Below are 16817 nucleotides of genomic sequence, written 5' to 3'. Positions count from 1 at the left end.
AGCCCTGCTAGTTGTTTCCCTTCACTTCCAGTCTTTATTCTAAGCTATAGGCTCATTGCTTCCTGACACTAGGGCCACAGTTGACGCACAAACATCAGAGTAGTATCAATCTTCTCATATCGCTGTCAGAAAAAAAGTGAATAAGCTTATTTTCCAAAATGTGTAACTATTTCTTTACTATTCCCTAAGTTAAGGGCGAGGCTGTTATGCTGCCTGGAGTATTGTACAGTACAAAAACTAGAAGTGCAGAGTAACTGGGCTGACTGATTTCCGGTTTTCCTACTACGGATGTGACTGAATGGAACAGACACGCCTCCTTCCTCCCCAGAGGTTGTGGGAGTGGTTGTTAATTAGCCGAACAAAGAAGCTGCTAATGAGCTTGACAACAAGGTGCTGGGATTTACCCTGAAGAGGCAGCTGACCCTTTCTGGACCCTGCAAGGCCACTGTTCATACAATGGTCTGTGAACTGTGACATGCATGTGCAGAACGTAACCAAGAAATAATAAGTTGTAGATTTCTGTCCATCCTCATGTTCTTTTGTCATGACCAGTAGATGACATGTCACGGAGAAAACAGGTGTACATACAGATATAACTGTGTTCGCAAAGACCACATGGCTGTTTTGATTTCCCCAACAGGTGAGGGGTGAGGGGATCAGTCAGCAACCTGGTCTCACTACCAACTCGTCACATGTGGGCCAAGCGGTCAAAACCCGTTGACATCGCTTTTTAACGCCCTGGGTAACCATTTGGTGTTGTTTTTGCATGTGCAGCGCTTCACGGTTAAGTTAGCAAGAATTAATATGCAAGTTAGTATTAATAAATATACAACTTTCAAAATAAAACATGTGGTTAACATTTTGAAACGGCCATACTTTGGTTAGGTTTAGGAAAAGTGTGTAACGTCAGTTAGTTACGCTAGTTACGTAGCTTAAATTAAAAAAAGCCCAAACTCTTTCTCCTTTGGCATTTGTGGCATTTACTGTGCACCCTTTCCCAGCTGTTTTGTTCATATGGGTTTGCTTTTTTTTCGAATAAAACAAGAACAGATTCACTAATCTTGATCCATGTTGCTGATTGGCCAATCTTTTCAGCAACTGACAAATATTTCTAAATGCATTTGGCTGATCAATGTATACAGTAGATATATACTAGTTATTTTGTCTTGAGAGAAAAATAGAATGTCTCTGTCTGTCGTTCCACAAATGGCCTCCTCTCTCCAGGAAACGAACACCTAGCTACGCAAACTCCAAGATTTCACCACTGGATTATTCATTGTTGCACTGTATGACACACAATCACTGGCACCCAAACGCACCATATACACATGAGCAGTGATGCACACATGCGGATACACACTCCAGCTCCTCGACAGACAGGAATAGACACATACACAGATGGACACACACACACGCAGATGCAGAAGGACGCAAAACAAACACACACAGGGGTTTGGTGTCCTAGTTTCCATCTGTGGAGAAGCTATTCTCTCTCTCTGGCTCTCTCCTTCACTCACAAACTCATCTCGGAGGGGGTGGGTGGGTGGGTGGGGGTTCTTACTGTGGTCATGTGAGACATTGCTGTTGTTGCAGTTTGTGTGTGTGTGTGCAGACATGTGTGCATTGCTGCTCATATGCGTATATGTGATTGTATATATGGCCGCCTATATGTGTGTATGTGTGTGTGCGTGAGCTCGCTGTGAGGCTGCTCTGTGCCTGCCTACGGTTCCTCCTCTCCGGTGCTTGTTCCATCATCACAGTGTGATCTAATACAGGGATTACTATGGGATTAAGTGAGTCTCTTATAAAACAACAGCTCACCGCTCCATATCTCCACAACACTGGCCATTTGTTCTGCGGTATCAACACACTCTAACGTCTCACAAAAGGTGAAACACAATAACTGGTCCAACAGCGAGTCAAATGTGCTTAGAAAGGAGTGCACCAAAAAAAAAAAACAACTGACGGGTGAGACAATATATCCAAAACATGGTGTAAACCTCCCTGCAACCGCCCACCCCAGGTCTAGGTTCTGCTTGAGGTTTCTGCCTGCTAAAAGGGAGTTTTTCCTTGCCACTTTTACCAACTGCTTGCTTATGGTGGGAATTGTTGAGTCTCTGTAAATATTATTGCAAAGAGTACGGTGTAGACTTCCTCCATATGAAAAGTGCATATATGTAAATAAATTTTATCAAGTCCACTAGCAAATTTAACTCAGTAGTATAATTTTTCAGCAACTGAACAATTTCATTTTTTTAGTTTGAAGTGAGTTATTTTTCTACCGTATAGATTTACAGTTGCAGATACGCAGAGACATGCCATGCATGCAAAAAGCAGTGACTCTTATTTATGTTGCCTAGTCTGAAGGAAAAAACAAACAGAACATGGATAACAAGATCATTTTCATATATGTTCCAGTTTTTGTTGTATTGTACAATAAGCTAGATCAGGAAAAGCTAGACGCTCATCAATCATGAATGTTTGACAGTGGTGTAGTGCAGGAGTTTAAACAGAAAGACAGATATCTGCACACTTTACACTTTATTTAAAACTTATTTAATCACTATTCTTATGTTAACAGTGAATCAACTGACTGTGTAATATGAGAAGTGCTGCTTCTAGTGGTGAACCAGCAGAAAATTATTACCTGAAACTCTCTCACCTCTACAGAGCTTTTTAGCATCTTTAAGCTCATTGTTTTCTTTTTACAGCCCACAACTTTAATGTTTTGAGTCATTCTCACTGCTATCAACAGTGCTGTTTCAGCTGTTTTCTAGTGAGGAGAATTATGGCTCTTTGAAGGGAGCCGGATCTTATGGCTCTGTTCCTTTCTGAGGAACGGCTCATCGTTCTTTTTTCTTTTCTTTTTTTAACTGTAGCATTAGCAGCAAGTACAGCTATTGGTCCATTAAAATCACAGAGAGTTGAGGCAGAGCAGCCAGAGGACATCAGAGGTAAAACCAGAAATATTTAACTTTCCTTCATAGCAGTAAAAGCACTTTCTGCGAGACACACTGAACAACCTCCAGCTCTAGCTTAGTGATGGAATGGCCTCTTGTGTTGGGAAAAAAAGGTTGAACGGTGGGGACATGGCTGAGAGTGGTGTCTTCAGTACATGTTGTGTTCAGTGGGCGGAGCTGTATACTGTGCTGAAGGTCTTGCTAAACAGTTCCCTTTATGACGTCATGAAGGGAGCCAAATCCAAATGGCGTGTTTGCACACACATTTGCTGAAAGACGGAGCACGAGAAAAAGAGGCAGGACTTATTCCTCATAGTTTGGATGTCTACAGACACACATTTATGTTGAAAAGGATTTTGCATAATATGGTATCTTTTGATGACAGAAATAATGAATCAGAATTTAATTTTAAAAATACATAGGTAAATAGGTAAACAAAAGGATAAATTATGATAATGAAAGCAATCAAATCATTGTCGTCATCAGGTGGCAAATATCTTCTGCCAAAGAAAATGTAATGTAATGTAACGTTACATTAACCAAGGCCCCTGCTTGGTTTTGTAAAGTGAACAGCCAAATGGCGCCTGTTATCCTGTGTCAGATAAGATAGTTGCAGGGTTCTAGTTATTTATCTAACAATAATGTGTGCTTTACGCAATCTCTACAATTGCATGTCTAATGGGTTTCTTGATATAACGTTAACGTTGGCTAATTGGTAAGCATGTTTGGGGCTAACCAACCTCTTTTTATCAATTAAATAATTAACATTTGCATAAGCACGTGCGGTTTTAAAGGCATGTAAGAAGTACATAGTTAACCAATGTAACTGTATTTTTATGCAAGTTAATATTAGGCTATGTGTTAAGGCTACATTTTAAAACCCATTACTTTTGCTCTGTCTAATGGTGAATCAGAACACCTAAGAAGGATTTGGTTGTTTTTCTTTATTTAATGGCTACATCCACACTACTACATTTTTGTTTTAAAATGCAGCACTTTTGATACATTTGGACCTGCCGTCCAGACTAAAACAGCGAATCCGAACACCTAGAGAAGAACGGATAAGTTTGAAAACGGTAAATATTCGCCGTATTTGCTTTGCGCCGAGTCACTGTCTGTTTCCCGCCGCCACAGTTGCTTTGTAGTTCCGTGTTACTGTCAGTAACAGTTCCACCTTGTTGTCGGACCATGCAAAAACATCTCTGGTGTTGTTTATCGCCGTTGCTATTCTTCGTTCATCTGTAGTTGTACTTTCTTCGTTCGTCGAATCTTCTGCAACAGCGGAGCTAGACAATCTGCCTCCTGTAGTGTTTACACTGGCAAATGCACGCCCAGTGTACATGAAAGACAATTTAATGTGTGTTTTCAGTGGTTTTAATATAGACAGAGATCAATTCTAAAACACTGGTGTGGACGGAGACCGTTTTCATTTTAAAACAAAAAAGTAGTAGTGTGGAAGTGGCCTCAGACCACTTTTACATGTGGGTGGCTGGATATTGTAGTGAAAAGGGTAACTGAACATTGATATTCAGAAGTCATACAATGTAATGGGAAGCCAGTAAGATACAAACACCTTCTTCATGTTTCCCAGCTGCTAGATGGCTGCATGGTTTCAATGTTAAGTGACACTTCAGGTGATGGGTCTGGCGTATTTTTAGATCCTCATTTTATTAACAAATAATCCATTCTGCTTTACACGCAGTGCAGTTGCATGTTCTGCAGTTATCTGTGCTGCTTAACTTTCTGAGGTTATTTGTTGTGTTGCTTGTACTGCTGTCACTGTTAAAGAACTATTCAGATGCCTCAAGTAAGAAGTAAGACAAAAAATCTGCACTCAGAAGAAAACATACTTTTTAAAAGTACTTAGAAGTACAAGCAGTTATTATTTAGTATGGCCTTTTAGTTACTTAAGACATTGGTTACACGTCTGTGTATTAATTACAGCACTTTGAAAATGTTGTAGTTAAAGCTAAATTAAATAACGCAGCTGTTACAAATTACTATACTAGTACTACTTTATATTCTAGGCAGTAAGCAATGCATTATATTATATATTATATATCAAAATATTCTCTGGGCCTTTTTCACAGCAGACAGTTTGACTGGTCATAGTAGGAAAAGCACACCTGTTTCTCTGCAAGTCATGACAGCGTGACAGCGAGCTGATGTGCAAAATACCAGGACCAGGAAACTGAAGCAGCTAAATGGAATGCAGCTGCCATTCATTTTATTTACACCTGTGCTTTTCCTACCGTATCAATTTACTAGTACCTCAAAGTTGTGCTTGAGTAAATTTAAGTAGCTACATTTGCCACAGAATAATTTAATCAATTAGTTGATTGACAGAAGATCTGCAACACTTTCAAAAAATTTCAAGCAGAAATGTCTAATAAATGATGGTTCCAGCTTCTCATTTGGGAGAATTTATTTCTTTATGTGGTAAATATAATATTTTGGACTTTAGAGCTGTTGGATGAACACAACTAGTCATCTGAAGATGTCACTGTGTGTGCGTTTGGCATATGTCACCAACTAAACAATTCTATAAAAACGACAAAGAAAATAATTGTTAATTGCAGCCCTTGTTATGCAAAAATATCCACTTTGTTGCGGAGCGATATTTTTTTTTAGAGCAAGTGCATTTATTACACTTTTCCAGAAGTAATTTAATTTGTTTGGTCACTGTTGTTCCTCTGTCAACGCTGGTATGAGCAGCTCGTATACCTTTTAATTTTATGCAGGAATTCAATTCAGAAACTACAATAATAAATTCCCATGTGCCCATATAGCAACTCGTCATCACTGCCTGCCTGTAAATGTATGGACGAGTAGACCAGCACTGCAGTGTCGATCTGGCAGCCGTCCACCTCGTCAGTCTGGCTGCAGAAAATCACAGATTGGTGGATGTTTTCACCAAAGCTATAATGTCCCACATGAGGCAGTGTTTTGCTTTCTTTGCTGTGTATGTATGTGTGTGTGTGTGTGTGTGTGTGTGTGTGTGTGTGTGTGTGTGTATGTTTGAGCGTTCGAGCACACGTTTTCCCTCCCTCCCTGGTGGTGCTGGGGTGTTTGGCAGGATAAATATAGCTGCGTTGGTGTAAAGCTGTTTTCTCCTCGGCTTTTGTAGCTTTAATCAAAAGCAATCTGGAGGAGGGAGAAATGGAAGGGGTAGGGGGGGTAAGAGAGAAGGAGAGCAGGGGGAGGGAGGGAGAGAGGAAGGGTAAGGGGTGGGGTGCATATGGGGGGGGGTGGGGTGTCCATGCCAGAGTGTTTTATTTTAGCTCTCTTTAAAGAGTCATTGGGGAGTGTTCAAGAGTAATGAGAACCCTGGTGGCTGGAGGAGAGGGACTGAGTCTAACCCCCCTCCCCCCCTTTCCTCCATCCTCTCACTGTCTCTTTATTTCCCGCCCAACCTCACTTCCCCTGTCATTTCCTCTTCACTGATGTCAACACAGGACTATGACTACTGCTGCGTTCACACTGCAGGCCCTCATTCCCTGCTCTGTCTTGCTCGATGAATCCTCATATCTATTCTAGGCTGTAACCCACATCCCTTATCGATATGAACTGACAGCGATGTTGACAAGCCACGCGCACAGAGGAACAGTCATCAGAGACGTCACATTTGTTTTTAATGCATTTCAGTGAGTGTATGTTTGAGTCGACCAATTCATTACATCCTTTCCGATGTTGTGTGTTTTTGTCTTCTGTGATAGCACCTGGTCAGCGAAGGTGCTGTACATCAGAATTGTCGCAATTCACTAAGAGAAAAAAAATAAAAAGCATTTTTAAAAATGGCAAAAGACATTTAGTTTTGTTCTTTCTAAATTTTGGAAGCATTGCATTGTATGTAAGCATTCTTAGATGTAAGCATCTAACACATGTCCAACCAGCACATTGTATATCTAAACATGCAAAGGAATCATCATCTTGTCCTCTATAAGTCAATGCCTTTGTTTTTGCTGAATACGGTGAGGCCTGTTACAGTCTCTGTAGCTTTTTGCGGAGCTTTCAATCATATCTCACAGTCCTGCTCGGTGGATGGAGTTTGCTAAGCTCATAGAGGACAGCAACATTATATATATTCAGAATATTTAGTAAAAAGACTGATGAATAACCAATTTGGGTCTGAAACGTTGTTCTTTTTTTAATGTAATAAAGTTAAAAAGGGAGATTTCTATAGTGTTGCCAGTCGTTGGGAAGCAGAAATCACCGTACAATTTTTGTACAAACAAAGCAAGAACAAAAAAGATGTCCGTGTGTTTGTACGCTAAGGATTAAATCCTTGACAACTGAGCAAAGTCAGTCTGCTGAGGAAAACTGTGAGATGCTGTCAAAAGCTGCAGAAATGACGAGGAAGTGGACCTTTTTTATTGTCTGACTACTATTTCTAAGTTCAAAAATTGTTTTATATTGTTTAAACACTTTTACATACAGTTTTTCCTATTTCCACCAAAGTAGTATAATATTACATTCTGTATCAGCTTGATTTATACATCAGCTTGAAAATGCCTAACTTTACTTTTGATAAATTGATTAATTGTATAGTCTGTAACATGTCAAAAAAGAAAATCAGCAAATATTCACATTCAAGTGAATTATCTTTCTTACATAAATAATTAATTGATTATCAAAATTTTGGCTGATTGTTTTTTTTTGTTAATCGATTAATTGTTTCAGCTCTAAACTGCTTTGTTTGAGAAGTTTGACTTGTTCTGTTAAATGAACAAAAAGGAATTCTGAAAAGGATGTGTGTATTGCTGAAGCGTAGTTATTGTATTGACACTTACAAAAGATATCAAATGGAACATACCAAAAAGAGACAGAGTAAGTTGAGTGTGTTACAAAGAGCTACATACTGTAGTGTGTGTAAAATTTATTTGTTGCTTGAAATTGAGTTTGTCACGATGTGTTGACATCTGTATGCACAGACACCTATAGTCTTTCAAAAAAGAAAATCTGGGCAGGACTTCAGAATTGAGAATCGAGCTATGCAGTGTGAATGGAGCTGATCGGGACATGTGACTCTGTGGATGTTTTTGTGTACATGCTGATCACAAAATGTGAGGGGGAAAATCTGAATTTGGACACTCTCAGCCCTAGTGTGTGAACACAGCCAATGTATAGCCAGCGTGCATATGTGCGATGCGACAAATAGAAAGAAAGAGGACGGGAGATATTTATTTTGGCAGCGAGCTGAATATCCTTTCATTATCCATTTGGCTCTGTGTGCTTGATTTGGAGACCAGAAGCAGCCCACAGTGGAAACCAAGCTGCTACCTGCTCTAACTGCCATGATAGTGATCTTAAAAAGCTTCCATAAAAGCCTTTTTCTGGACGACTCATTGGCAGCAGTGCAGCTCTTTAGGAAGTGCATTGTTCCATTTCCTGTTTGACACTTCGATTGAAGCTGGGGCTCTGATTAGTGGTTGGCAAAGTACTTGGTTGAGATGGTTTTCACAGGCTGCAGCAAAGAATAGTTCCTTCCTGTTGGACACAATATTGTGGCACTAATGTCAGCTGCATTAAATACCTCAGAAAAACATGCCAGTTCTCTGTAATGTTATGTTGTGCATCATGTATATATGATTAGCTGATCATGAAGCTGTGATTATAATCTCCACCCGTGCTCCTTTTTTCCCTAGGTGATCTGGGTGTGTAATAACTGCCGGAAGCAGCAGGAGATCCTGACCAAGCCAGGCGAGTGGTTCACTGGGCCGGCTGGGAAACTCTCTGGCCTCGGTTCAGCCGTCAGCGAGCCATCTGTGTGCCAAACTCCAGGTGACAAGAATTTCCGGTCTCGCTCCCAAGCACCCCCGGGCTCCATCACCGCAAACCAAGACCCCACCCGACCCGGCGCACCCGGGACAACACCTGGCATCGACGCTCGGTCACGTAGTGAGCCACCACGAGACACGTAAGCTGAAGCAATGTGGTCGAACCTGTGCTATAAGACAAAGCATATAACATATTTGGCAGATGTGAATAAACTAATGACATATTTGTTTTACTTTAGTGATACATGAACCTTATCATACCCTATATGCGTTTAGCAACATATCATGCAATAACGTGCAACCATTTAATCTGCCACAGGAGGTGTGTTGTTGTCCTAGCAAAGTAATGCCAATATGGCTGAAAACCTTTTACATTTTTTTTTATCTATGCAACTAAAGACATGTACAAGTGTGTGGCAAACTAAAGAAAACCCCAACATAATGTGGGACTGGAACTCTAATGGAGGGATGGCATTCTTCCAAAAGATATTCCCCTCATTTGGCGAGAGTGCTGTCTAAAGCCCTTTTCAGACATGGAATATGTAACATTGCTGGCTTTATCTATCTGTTAATGTAATGGATTTTTGCCATCCAGACATAGGTGTCTATTACATAAATGTCTGTTAGGGCTTTTTCAGACATGACAGAGCATTTTCAGAAAGCGCTAGAATGCTTGCACCTGGTACGCGAGAGGGAGCGGGATTGGAGTTGAAAAGTAATGATACAAAGGAAGAACATTATTTCCTGTTTTCTCACAGGCTGCACCAGTGATGGACTTTAAATCTTATTTTGCCATTGAAACCTTATTTAAGGACCACGTGTGAGTGTTGCTCCCTCATCTCAAATTGAATCGCCTAATACATTTTATTATCGATTTCATTGATTAGAGCTGCCTAACGTCCAGCTGCGCACAGGCTTAGAAAAGATGTTACGTTGCAACTCTTTTTTGCAACAAAGTCTCCCATAGATGTTCAGTTGGTTTAAGGTTTGGTGAAGGCCTAAGCAAATGATCAATCTAGGGAAAGGCACTGCATATCAGCTTGGACTATAAATGCTGTGGTGTGTGGCGTATTGTCCCTATACAAATAAACATCAAATAAATAAACACCTCAAAAATGGGAGATTATCACCTGGAACGTTTTAAGAAATATAAAAAAGGCAGACAGTTTCAAAGAAAAGGAAAATAAATTCACTGGTTTCTTGAAGAACGGCTACTGATCATTAGCTTGAAGACTTACTTACACTTAAGAGCAACAATTAATCAGAAGAAGAGAATAAATACACTGCACCTAAAATGACTTGCTGTTACTTGTGTTTGTTGCCTCCAGTGATTTAGCATGGCACTTCCATAAAGTTGGGGGATCTAAGAGACATATTAAAAATGAACAAAATTGAAGCAGAGTAGGCCAAGATATTGTGTCTCTTAGTCCCTAGTATGGGTGAAGCTTCAACAACACTAGACACTACAAATCTCATAACGCAGCTCATAATGTCTGTCTTTAGATGCTCCCTGCCAGGTAAATGCTTATTTCTTTCAAAACCCCACATTATTATGCAGACTATATATAAAAAGAAATAAATTAGTAGGCTCCAAACCCAAGACGAGATAACCCCAATGACATCACTGTGACATCATCTGGGTTATTAGACTCTAGAAAGCTCCTCCAGAGCCAGAGAAGGACTAACCATGACTAGTCACGTGATCTTTATGTGTGAAATTGATGGAGTGCCCCTTTTTAAACTGCGCTCTGTCAGCCAACCAGAAAGAAAGCAGTCCTTGCAAACTATGTTAATATTTGTATTATTGAGCATTATGTCCTGCATTCATCGTTTGCTTCTTTTATACAGTGGTGCATTATGTCTCTTCAGCAAGCAGTCTGTGGTGTTGTTTCCTATGCCGTTCTGAGTGTAATGGAAGACTGCAGTCAGTTCCAAAACACTGCATAGTAGAATGTGTTTCTGCTCGTGACTTTCTATTAGTGGAAACTAATTAACAATAACATGGTAACAGAAGCAAAACCCCACCACTGGTATTAGTTAATATGAGGAAACAGTTATGTTATTAAGGGACATATACGCTAAAAGCAGTCAAATACATTGGGGTCTCTCAAATAACATTTACGCCGCTACCTTAACTAAACCATTTACCTTAAAATCCACACGTAATGATTTACAATTTAGTTTTTCAGTAAAAGCTAAAACTTTAACTACTTTTTGATGGTCTTGGTCTTGTCTTGGACTCAACCGCATTTGTGCTCGGTCTTGTCTTGGTCTCGGACATTGAGACCAGTCAAGTCCATAACTTTGGGAATATCAATAAATTGCTTTTGCATTGTGTGATTTATTTGTTAACATCCTAACTTTGATTGGATGTAAAACATATTGCTTCAAATGCAACCAATAACCCTTATTAAAAATGTGTTGTTACTGTTACTGTCACCACTCACCGCGATGGTCAGCATGGAAAAAGAGTGTTACGTTGATTTCAGCTCTTAGTGTTTGTATGTGGGTGTTTTAATGGGAATATGGATCAGATCAATTTGGGAAGCACCTATGATCTCGTTCTACATTTTATTGTATGTCATGTAATGTGGGGCACTGGTCTTGGTCTCGACTTGGTCTCAGCACCTTAAAGTCTTGGTCTTGTCTCGGTCTCGATAAACTCTGGTCTGGACTACAACTCTAGAGTGAGGTTAATCTTAGACAACAATTCTCCAAGCATGGAAATACACGACCACCGTGTTGAAATACTTGTTCTGTTAACATCTCTCACCTATTCTTTTTGTCTCTCTATCCCCTTATTGATTGCTCCCCAGGAGAAATGGAAGGGGAGGCGGGGGAACTGGTCGGGGAGAACGCCGGCCGGGTCAACCTAGACTGCAGACCCAGGTCTCCATGGACCGGGATCTCCGGGGGGAGTCCAGGGAGCGCAGGGAAAGCCGGCGGCTGACAAAGGGACGCTCTCTGGAGCACGATCCTGTGGGAGGAGGTGTTGGAGTAAGACGGACAGAAGAGGGGGGCTACCACCACATGCACCACAGCGGTGCCCCCTCTCGCCAAGCAGGGCCGGTCCCTCCTGGAGGCCGGGGCCACCCTGTGCCCATGCAGGGTCGTGGCATGGGCGTAGTAGGGGATGTTGGGGATAGCGTGCGGCCTGGTCAGAGGACGGTGGGTGGGGTTTGTGGGCCACATGAACACACCATTCCTCAACAAGCCCCTCCCCCTGAACTCAGAGAGCCTCCTGGTTTGGGCCCTGGCTCAGCCCCTGGCCAGGTACCCATAGTGAGACGGACCAAACGGGAGAAGGCTGAGAGCATGCTGCGCAATGATTCGTTAAGTTCTGACCAATCGGAATCTCTACGTCCGCCGCCACCGAGGCCCTACAAGTCGAAACGAGGGCTGGGGGCCGGAGGGAAAAGGCAAACCAGCGTCAGCAGTTCAGAGGAGGAGGGAGGGACCACGCCTGAGTACAGCAGCTGTGAGGATGCTGAGATCGAAAGTGTCAGCGAGAGAGGTGAGACAATATCAGCCATCACTTTCTGTTCAGAAAAAAACTTTGGTTGATTGAGTGAGAGAAGGTACGTTTACAGTTGTTAAATATCTGATAAAAATATGAATAACCACTGATACCTCTCAGATCACATGTTAAAGTGACATTTGATCCACGTGTCCCATCCTTGGTCTAAGAATTAGCTTTTGGACAATCATACTCCACCCAAAATCTCTTTTGAGTTGTCTTGTTTCTAGTTTCCTTCTTCGTGGTGAAGGTGGCTATCATCAGCCTGAATTAATGTCAGCAGCCAGTGCTCAAAGTGCTCAGGCAGTACATTATACACAGGGTCCTTTTAGTGATACTAAAACTTTTAGTACTTACAGGAAATTATAATAATCATAATAAGCCAACAGCAAGATATAGTTCGGTAGCCAGTAGTATTACATTAATGTCCACCGTGACGTATAGCTCCATGGACTACACACAGCCAAATAAAATAGACATATTACATACCTGTCTTGGAGGAAGAGGGCCAGTTCAGGATTCCAAATCAGCTTTTGAATCCTTTCAAATCCCAATTTTTGTCAATCTGTTGATTGACTGACCGAGGTTTCCTGATGTTTTTGCCTGTGCTTTATCACTGTCCCTTTTTTTTGTTCTTCAGGCAATTATTTTCGTTTTCTTCTTGCTGATCCTGCCCCAGTATCAGTCATAGTCACAAAATATATCACAAATACAGTTCCAAATAGATAAATCTCCTCCTGCTTAATTTTAACGTACTACTCACTGTAAAACTTTGCCTGGGGAAATGTAAACATACTGTTGGATCTTTGCGTACCGTAAAAAAAATGATTTAGCGGGGAATCAGACCATTTTGAATAACCAAATAAAAATAGCAAATATTCTCGCTGATATTATCTTTAGCTCTGTTTTATACCCAGTTAAAAACTTCCTGTTGTACATTAATATTGTCTATTTTCCGGTGTGAATACACAACAGACACCACACCTGCCTAAAATTAGAAATCAGTATTGAATTGGGACACAGCTAAAGGTTTATAGAATGGAAATTGTCATTGATGGGGATGCTCTCCTTTCATATCACACAGAGGAGGTGTGCTTCATGCAGGAGCATTCTGCATGTACTGATGGACCATTCACCTTGTCCGGTCACTAAATCCACACAACAAAGCAAGATATGGAATCGACTACTGTTGACTAATGCTAAGCTACATACATTCAATGTCACTATGGCTGCCTGCTGATTAATTTCAATATATAGCCAAACTAGAAAAAAACTAGATGCCATCTGCAGTATCTATGGTAATTCTACAAACTGACACAGTTAAAGTACAGTAGCTGTTATTGAAGGCTCAACCTCAGAAGTTAAAATAGAATGCTAGAGGTTAATGCAAATTGTCTTACAAAATGCATTGCTTTGTTGAAACTGACTTCCCAGATGTACAACTTGTCTTTGGTTGGCCAAAAGAATGCATCATGTTATCTGTTTTTATTTTATTTTAATCCACAAGGCACCCAGGAGCACAGTGTCTCCTACAACTACACTGAGTAAATCAGCCTGATTAGGTCATTAGGATGAGGTATTTAAAAAAAACACACAAAGAAAACACATCTCACTAACAGAGCCTCTTCAGACAGAACTATGTGCAGAAATTTAAAGAAATACTGATATAGTGCAATGTATTTCACGCACTCACACTATGTGTTTAATCATTTCACTGTATGTGGTACTGTTTAAGGCACTGCTTTTCGGTGTGTGTGTGCATGCGTTCGTGCGTGTGTGTTTGAACACTCCCACTTGAACACTGTATCATGGGAGATGAATGTAAGAAGTGTGGAGAGCTTTTTAGTCTCAGTGTGCCGTCTTCATTCAGACTTTGTGAATCCGGAGACGCCTCTCTACTTTAACTCTTTGAGTTCAGTGATCAGTACAGGTAAGACTGCGCTGATATAACCTGCTGATTTGGGGAAATACTGTGTGTTCTCATTTGCTTTTATCTTGTTGTATGAAGCATTTTGTAAAATCTAGTATTTCAAAAGTATTCCACACCAAACTACTTGAAAACTTTAACATCTTAGAAACTTTCCAAATGATTTCTGTCATCTGGTTGTGTTTGCAGAAACAATGCACCTTCTGCAACATTTCCTAACCTTTGTGTACAGCGCAGGGAGCGGTGCCTTAGCCAGCAGTCAGAGTGTCAAAGTGAGCAGCAATGCAGTATACCAGCGCGCATGTTAATGACTGTGTGTGAGCCTGTTTATTTATCTAAATGTTTTCCCTTGTGTCATATTGTATTGTTTTCAGTTTGGCCCTGAGGGGCGACAATCCCACATTGAGCACACGTGTGTGTGCATGTTAGTGTGTCTGCGATGGGGCAGTTTGACCCCACTTGATCCCAGTGTTGACCTTGTGTGGCCTCACTGCCAACAATGTAACCCTGCCTGAGAACACACTACTGCCATGTCCAAGCTGCGTTATGTCACTTCACTACTAACTATTCCAAGGCGCTCGGGCTCAATGCTATCTATCCAGCTGTTCTAGAATAAAAAGCTAAAAATAAATTGGCCTTGCTATTGTTCTTTAATTCTAGACGTGATGGCAGGAGAGAACTACAAGTCCTGTTTTACTGCAGGTTTGCAGAAAATCAACACAAAGTGAGAAAAATACTTTGGAATACTACTGAAGGGAGAAGATAGCATGTCGTCTGCAATGTTGTAACAATTTCACAGGCTATGACAAATGAAAATTTCCTGAACTTCAATACGTTCTTCTTGAATCGTTTTTCTTGACACTTTTATGAACTCAATAAAAATAAATCATAGATCAAATGAGCATAAATTAGTTTTGGGAAAACACAAATGGTTGAATAAGTCGTTTACCTCTTCTTTTTATTTACCACTACAAGACAGTCCATGCCTTTTACAGTTTCTACCTAATAACAATGACACTATTTATCCAACACGCTGCATCTGTCTATAGGAATACTGCGTTAAAGCTACACTTTCACCGGAAGCTGACATCTATAAATTGTGTTGCGTTCTGCTGAAAAAGAGCAGCACCAGCCTGGACCCAGACCAGGCGCTGTGACATCAATCAAGTGGAGGTTTAGGATGAGAGTGCTCTGTCAGGCCGGGTTCTAAACACAACAGCGTGGCAAAGAGATGCTGCTTCCTTTTTTAGCTCGAGACTGAGACCAGGTCAGCTCTGAGATGTGGTTGCTGGCAGCCGAGAAGCGTCCAGGCATGTAAATCATTGTAAGATCAGGAAAGCATACACAATACACTCAAATATGCAGTCAGTCACAGTACAGTAGATCCTAGTTTTAACGGAGGTAAACAAAAGGAGGATTCTCATTTTTAGCCGCTGACTATTGATTCTGCCGGTTGAAATGACAAATGTTGCTACAGTAGGAGATTTTATCAGCTCCAGTAGCTAGCTTGCACTCCATGAGCTCGGCCTCTGTTTCCAGCTGCCTTTTTAATGTTTCCAGCAGAGTTGTTATAAAGCAAAAGCCTTACCAGTGGGGCTTAAATATGCACTTGATGGCTACATTCATGATGCAATGCTAAACTGACTGGGGCTAAAAAAAAAATGTTAGAAAAAAATGTTATTTGATGTGATTTGCAAAAGTAATGCTCTCACAGGTACAGTTGGGTAAGGTTTTGAGTGTAAACGTCCCCAAATCCAATAAAGAGGACCAGTTTTCATACCACTGGGGAGATACTATACAGGTATAAGGTAAGTACTGTTGTGATTAATTTGCTCCTTCACCTTGGAAGTATCACAACGTTACTGCTGTAGTTAGTAAGTATTATTAGTAGTTTTTGGCATTTCCACACTATTTAATTATTTTTTTTTGATAGTGACAGTAGCAAGAGATAAGAAAGGCAGGAGATAGGGAAGGACACATACAATTAAAAAGCAATTATCATCTGTTTTTAAACGTCTGCATAAATCTACTGTACAACAAATGACCATTTGTGGGGCAACTTTGATACCTTTTTTTTCTTCATTTCTGGTCCTTGTACAAGAGCACACACTCACACATGTGGCCCACCCACTGCACAAAATAACGTTCATGCTTGAGTCATGAAACTGAGAACTCGGTTGTCTATCGTCAGAGCGTTTTGCTTTAAGATTACATAATGTCACTGTAAGTTGTCACAACTCATTTACCTCATAGCCTCCTGGCTCCCAGGAACGCTTGGCTCTGTTTTACTCTGTGTCATAACAGTGTCGTCGAGGTCCTGCACACATTTCAACACCGCCCCCCGGCCCATGTGTACAGTGGAAGCTGTGTATTTTGTCCAAAGCTGCAAAAGATGGGGCTGAATGACTAGTATTTTGTGTAATTGTATAATACATCCTGACATGAGGAAAACGCACCAGCAACTGTACAGATGATGCTGAAAGAAATCAATGAATTAAATGATCATTAGATTGTGTTCATATACGTTCAGTTTACTGTAGCTTTATCATCACTGGATCTGTTGACATTGCATAGCTGTCATTGCAATTTTAGGAGTTTTAGCAGGCTCTTATCCACTGATTAGGACTCTGAAAAAA

General features: G+C 40.8%; 1 protein-coding gene across 19 annotated transcripts in view; it reads left to right on the top strand.

The window, feature by feature from the left end:
- LOC123983956 (regulating synaptic membrane exocytosis protein 1-like) overlaps positions 1-16817 on the top strand; it is a 103395-nt gene that overhangs the window by 45105 nt on the left and 41473 nt on the right. For all 19 annotated transcript variants that reach the window (XM_046070444.1, XM_046070443.1, XM_046070441.1 and 16 more), the window contains 2 exons: positions 8606-8877; positions 11554-12251. In XM_046070444.1, coding sequence (XP_045926400.1) covers positions 8606-8877; positions 11554-12251 — 970 coding nt within the window. The remainder of the gene's footprint in view (positions 1-8605; positions 8878-11553; positions 12252-16817) is intronic.

This window comes from Micropterus dolomieu, linkage group LG15 (assembly GCF_021292245.1).
Source record: "Micropterus dolomieu isolate WLL.071019.BEF.003 ecotype Adirondacks linkage group LG15, ASM2129224v1, whole genome shotgun sequence".
NCBI classification, from domain to species: domain Eukaryota; kingdom Metazoa; phylum Chordata; class Actinopteri; order Centrarchiformes; family Centrarchidae; genus Micropterus; species Micropterus dolomieu.
Note: the sequence above shows the minus strand (reverse complement) of the source record. Positions and strands in the feature narration are given on the sequence as shown.